The 6,599-nt window shown below is 47.3% G+C and overlaps 1 protein-coding gene across 1 annotated transcript; it reads right to left on the minus strand.

The window, feature by feature from the left end:
* Nucleotides 1-4,924: 4,924 nt before the first annotated feature.
* LOC122408508 (uncharacterized) lies at nucleotides 4,925-6,379 on the minus strand. The gene has a single exon (XM_043415303.1). The coding sequence runs from the start codon at nucleotides 6,377-6,379 to the stop codon at nucleotides 4,925-4,927; it is 1,455 nt and encodes a 484-aa protein (XP_043271238.1).
* Between the last annotated feature and the right edge of the window lie 220 nt (nucleotides 6,380-6,599).

Raw genomic sequence — 6,599 nt, forward strand, 5'->3', positions numbered from 1 at the left:
CGTGTGTCCCCTCGATCGTTGTCTGGGTTGGCGGTAATGAAAATAATTCAAGCTCCGACTTAAGACACTCGCACGAGTGCGCGTGTAGGAACGCCATTTTTCAGAGCGCAGTTTAAGCAAAAATATCCGTCACTGTTCTTGGTTTCTTGTTACGTCTCGTGACGCGTGGTTTAGCCGATGATCTTCTACCTCTCACAGCCTTCTTCCTCTTCTTAACACACTTCGTTCTCGCGCCACCGCCACTTGAACGTTTTCGCGATTTCACTGCCTTTCTTTTCACAGAGTTGCGCCGTGATACGCTCCCCGCAGCAGAATGCATCAGTTTATTAATTTTGCTGCCTTTATAGCCGGAGCCCTTCATGAGCGATGTAATTTTTTCCTCAGCTTTACGCCTCAGGTTTTGTCCTGATTCGCGCAGACGCGTTTGAAACGCTTCTCTCGGTTGTATGCCGGAGTTAACGACATCAGAGGCCATGTTAATCGCCGAGCGAAGCGCCTCTCTACCAACAGTCCGAGCCCCCTGTTTCAAGAGAGGTATGATACGTCGAAAGAGACCCCCTAAAAAACTTCCAATACCATGACCTCGCTGGTTTGGTGAGCCGATATACACATTGCTGATACCGCCATAGCCTGTTCGAGCCCCACTCCCCGTTTGCATGTCGAAGTACTCGTCATAGTAATCCATTGTAGATACACCCAGGTCAATCTATACGTTTGAACTGTAGCGTCACCGTCAGCGTCCCGTGCTCGAATGGTATTGGCTCGCCAAACTCATCCCTTATATCAATGGTTATTGTTTGAAAACTAGTATGTAGTAAGGAAATATAACGCGGTGGCGAGAAGCTTCTTATCCTCACAGATCCGTAATTATGGGCATCGGCGATAGTAACAGGCACAACACGTAGCAATGGTGTGCGAACATCACCGGTAATATAGGGCTCACAGATATCGGTATAAACGTACATCATGTTGGGGGTCCCGTTGGCTAAATTGGCAGGCCTCTGAGCAGTGTATCCTCCACGGGGTACTACTACGCCTCCTGTTTCGGTGAACCCTAAAACCTTGCTCAGTACGTCGGAGAAAAAAAAGGTATGCTCCAGGTTCTTACAGGATTCGCAGACGCGCTTCACCGTCACATACCCGTTGTGGGCATACTTGAATTTCAAATGGCCCGTGACATAAGGTATTTCGTTAATAGCCTCGAGCAATGTCCCTATGCTATGGTGTACGCCGGGCGGCACACAGGCGTTATCTTCCTTAAAAGCAAACGCCGTTGAAACACCGGCCGCCAACTCGCGCTCGATAGGCACGTACTTCACCGGGGTACCAGCAGGCTGCCTCGTTGTCACACTCAGGAGGTTTCGCGCGCTCTCGACAGGTACGTACTTCGTTGAGATACCAACCGCCTGCTCCGTTGTCATATCCAGAAATTTTCGCTTGCCATCGGTAGGCACGTGTAAAATGGTTGCGGGTATATGGATCTCAGCTAATGAAACAGCCCAACTACCGTGAAGAGACATACGCTGCGGTAGATGTGTGGTATACCGTGTTGTTACATTATCGGGATAATAATCCATACTACTATTGCTAGGCAAAACCATGTAAAACTCGTCTTTCATTTTAACGCCCGCTGTTTAACCTGCTTTGTTTGCACTCTCGATAGCTCGGGCTCATAAAATATACCATCAATATCCTCGTCGTGGAGATCGTGCAGGAAGTTTACCGCAGGGCAAATACCGAACGACACACGGTGAATCTTGAATAGCTCGCTACTCCAGCCACCTTCGTAACCTTTTGGAAAGGCCGCCTTCGCGCTACTGATACGCACAATGTCACCCACCTTATATTTAGGGAGACAATGCTCTGGTCTTTTGTATCGCTGTATCAGGTTATTCCGAGCCCTAGCGGCTGTAGCAAACGTCACTGAGACGGGCTTCATTTTTATAGCGCTATGCGTAGAGTTGTTGTATGCTGAAACAATGCTCTGTAGAACGTCGAGGTAGCGTTTTTGCCGGGAATACGTGAAATAGCGCCACATTCTCTCCTTCAGCGTTCTATTGAATCTCTCGACAATAGCCGCTTTGATATCGGGGTTTCTCGCAATGCGAAACTGTATGTCTTTTTTCTTTAGGAAATCCTGAAACGCAGCACCTACGAATTCTTTACCTCTATCCGTCTGCAGATAAACGGGTGATCAACCGTTGCTATTTTTTTTCTTAGACAAGATGAGATTAAGCGCTTTAGCCACAGATGCGGCAGATTTGTCGCGTAGAGGTTGAACCCATGCGAATTTACTGAGAGTGTCTATCACAACGAGTAGATAAACATAGCCGTCGTTATAATCTTTAATTGAGCGAAGATCTACCAGATCAGCTTCCCAAAAATCATCAATGTTCCGTACGTTATAAAAACGTCGCGGAAAGTGCTGTCGCACGGGTTTGTGTTTCGTGTAAGCATCCTGTCCCTCAAGCCACTGCAGAGTCTTCGTTCTGGATACTTTTTTCTGACGTGCCAGACGTAGCAGTTTAGTAGCACCTGAAAACGATGCTTCATGGGATGGATTAAAATACACTTTTTCCAACGTTTTCATATTTATAATTTGAGGTTAGCCCAGGTTACATGTCTTTTCTTATGATATTTATTAGGATAACCGTTGCCGCTCTGCCCTGCGTTATCTGATTTGCTATCGCGGCCGCTGAAGAACGGCGACTGACTCGTCGCACCTGTACTGTCGCTGTTTGTACTGCTGTTGCTGCTCTCCTCGAGCTGCGACGGTCGTAGCGTTGAATTGGCCCTTGTCTCCTGCCACAACGCGTCATTGCCGATGAACTCCCGCGGTGTCTGTATTGCTCTCAGAAATTTAGCGAAAGCACCACGCCCCGCCGGTTTAGATATTTTTCTAGCTCTCATGGCGTCGTTCACAAGATCAACAATATTCGAGCCCTGTATCGGGCTACCCTCAATCGATACGACTCCTCCGGAATCCCAAGAAAAATTGCTGCGTGGTGCGCCATGTAAACGGCGGAGCAGCAACTTCGCTTTAGTGTGATATTTGGCTGGTATGCTTTCAATTATGACGGAATCGTTCATGCCGTTACGAGTTTCTCCTTTTTCACTTTTATCATAATTAGACGTCGTTGCATGGTTGTTCTTCATAAGATCGCTGTGTTGTCGAGCTCTCTCGTCATCAGAAAAATGGAGATAACGCTGTAGCACAACCAGGTACGCTGTCCATTTTTCCCTCTCATTCTTGTAGGTATTAGAGTTCAAAATTTCATTCATCTCCGCGTCCATTTTTCCCTCTCATTCTTGTAGGTTTAGAGTTCAAAATTTCATTCATCTCCGCGTCCAGTCTGGATAATACGGTATCAGTAGATTGTGGCGGTTGTGCCGAGGCGTTCCAGCCGGCCGTTGGCTGTCTCTGGTTTTGCATGCCCAGCTGTGCCACATGCTCTTCAGGGATTAGAACCATTTTTCTCGCGTGCTCCATCATCCCCGTCCGCCAATCAGGCTCGATAGAACAGTGCCTAGTATCGGTGCTAGTAGGAGCGGTAGAAACCCGCCGCTCTGGATAACAAAACGTTTTTTACTTTTCCAGCAGCCTTTTTTCGCGGCTAAACGACGGAGAGCGGGAGCGTGTCGTCGTAGCTTTTTTCGCTGATCAGCCTCCAAAGGAACGTTACCACAAAGAACGTTCAAGGCACACTCGCAGATACAACGGACGATGCTTGGGTCCGCTTTACGCAGGACAGCCTCGCGTTGCTCTTTATTGAGATACTGAAGAGCCCGTAGTATCGTCACGTGCTTTTTACGGAGCGGTGCACCGTTTCGCTCCATTACGCGTGTCAAACTGTCTAACCTCTCGACGTATCGCCCCTTTTAGCCGATTTTTTCGACCTATAGGGATGGGGGGTAGCGGTGCCTTTAAGAATATACCACACGCATAGACCAATACAATAATAAGGGTGGGAGGTGTTTCCACAGGTGCTGGGTCCTTGCGTTATCTTGTTTGCTCGCTGAAGTGCGCTCAAAACGATCATGCATTTATCACAGTACGATAACCCTTTGGGCGCCATTACATGCGCTGAACTGGTAATTCACCAGCATTGCATCCGCTTTTAAACTTTTTCCGCGGTACGTAGACAAAATGATGGGGGTCGTCGGTAAAAATACAGGTACGGAATCTACAGTTGTCAGGCGTCGATTGTTTCAGGTCGAGTAGCAAATAACCGTGCGGCTTGGATGTTGCGTCGTGGTACGCCTCTTGTAGGAAACGCGGGTTTTCAGGATACACCTGTCGCGCGAGATGCTGAATTTGAGCACGATCACGGGGATTTTTGAAAATCACTATATAGTTGGCATTCAGCGAGATATCTCGCTGGCCGTGTCCTTGATGGAATAAGTTCTGGGTAATAAAAATAACGCTCAGATTTTTATGATGACTGCCTTTGGTGAAAAGGTCCACAACATTGTTGTTAGATGCCTCGCGCATCAAATCATCGATTATGAGAAGTTTTGCGCGAGGGTCGTTAGCATAATCAGCACTCTGAGGTAGACCCTCATGGAACTCTATTGATTCACCATACTCCGTGTACGCTGACTGCCACTCGGAGTAATAGAAAATGACTCTGTCAAACGGCTCACTGTTCATCCGTGAAATAAATTTTAAAAACTTTTTTACAAAGTACGTTTTACCGCAGCCTGTGGGACCACAGATCATTGAGGTCCAGGGATGCTTCCACCGTACATCCATCTGCGCGAATGACCACGTTTCCTGCGGGGCGGTATAATATAAAGAATTCGAGCAGTTGAAACATGTATAGAGCTTTTATTTTCCGGTAACAGTATAAATATTTTACAGTAATAACATAGATATTTTACAACGCTGCTTAACAATGTTTAAAGCGAGAGTTTTTATAAACTATTATTTGTAGCCGTAAGGGAGCGAGCCGTATTCGCCATCACGTCTTCGCTTGACGCTCAGAGGCATGCACGATTTCTTTTCAGGTCGTGTGACAACCTGGTGGAACGGCGTCCGACGTATTGAATCAAACTGTAGTACAACAGGATTTTCTCTCTCACCTATTATAAATAACCGTATTGATTCGTAATTTATCAGCGAGGTGTTTGCGTAATTCAGCGTTATGCATTTAACCTTGCAAACCTCGCTTTCCGCGCCGCTCGGTGTATTAACTATGAAAGAATAAAATTTAGGGCCGCCTGAGATGAAAGACTTAATGTAACTGCCCTCGCCGTAAGAGCTTAGCTCGTCGGTTAAATCCCCTAGCAATTGACCCGTTGGCGGTTCATACTCTCCAGGCTCTTTTCTCGTGACATAAATAACGGAATCGGTGTCGCAGTACAGAGCACGCCTACTCAGCGGTTCGAGATAGGTGTAAAGTTTTAAACGGGCTTGGGCTGTGGTGTATGCAGCTATGACAGTATTTGCTATATTAGACGGTATTACAGCATCATCGGTTTGCGTATAATTAACATACAGCACCTGGTTGTTAACAGGTAGCATACCAGTGATCTCGTGCTCGGGGCTGTTTAGCAACTCCATAAGTTTTTCGCGTGTCGACACTATTTCTGTTTGAGGTAAATTTTCGCGTTGTCCAAATTTACCCCAAAAAGAGTTAAGACAAAGTTTGGCTACCGAGCGCAGCCCCGGGTTTTTCGCTACCGCACCACGCTCCAGCTGAACCCCTTCGGCTGTCTTAAAAGAAGTTATATAACGGTCTTGGGCAGCCTCATCACCTGTATAACCCTCGGGCCAACCGCTAGCCTCTTGTTTGATTTTAAGAAAAGTGTTTATGTACCCGGTGAAAAGGCCCCCCTCCTGTGTATCGCGGTTGTACTGCGTTATCTCATACTGCCAAATCTCGCTCACGGTTAATATTTTATACCCGCACGCAATAGCTTTTCGCAATTCATCCACCACCCAAGTACCACTAAATACACGCTCCGCGGGGTCTTCATGAGGACACGCGTCCTGGTTCATTGTTTCGCAGCAGCTACGACATAACCCGAATAACAGGCGCTGGTGTATTCGCACCGGCAGCACCGGATGATAAAGATTTTGCGGTGGAAGCACTGTACATTTAACAAGGCCCTCGACGCGGGAAAGACTGATATTATTTTCGGGACCTGTCAACGCCCTGCACTCGTCGCCGACGTATACCGTTGGATAGCCCACCGGATATTTACCGTACTTGCAGATGTATGGGTACAAAGAGCAAACGTCAACATATCGTATCTGCTCCCCGTCTTTCACATCGTACAGAGTGACCATGTTTTCCGTGCGACCACCGAAAAAAGCATCGCGCGGATTGAGAGGCTCCGCTCGAACCAGAGCGTGATTACTCACAAAAGCGCTCATCTCTAAATCTGTTTTTATCATCCGGTCATACGCGCACTCCCAAATCTCGGTTAACGTGTAGCCGCTTGAGCGGATTCTCTGCGATATAGCGTTTGTTCTCTCGAGACGCTCGTTCAATGTATCACCGTCGCTTTGTTTACGGTCTCTGTTTACAGTGAAACAGCTCAAGCACCCGTGCCAATAGCAACCGTGAAACTGTAACACGTGGGTTGAATCAGGT

This window comes from Venturia canescens, chromosome 3 (assembly GCF_019457755.1).
Source record: "Venturia canescens isolate UGA chromosome 3, ASM1945775v1, whole genome shotgun sequence".
Classification (NCBI taxonomy): Eukaryota; Metazoa; Arthropoda; class Insecta; order Hymenoptera; family Ichneumonidae; genus Venturia; species Venturia canescens.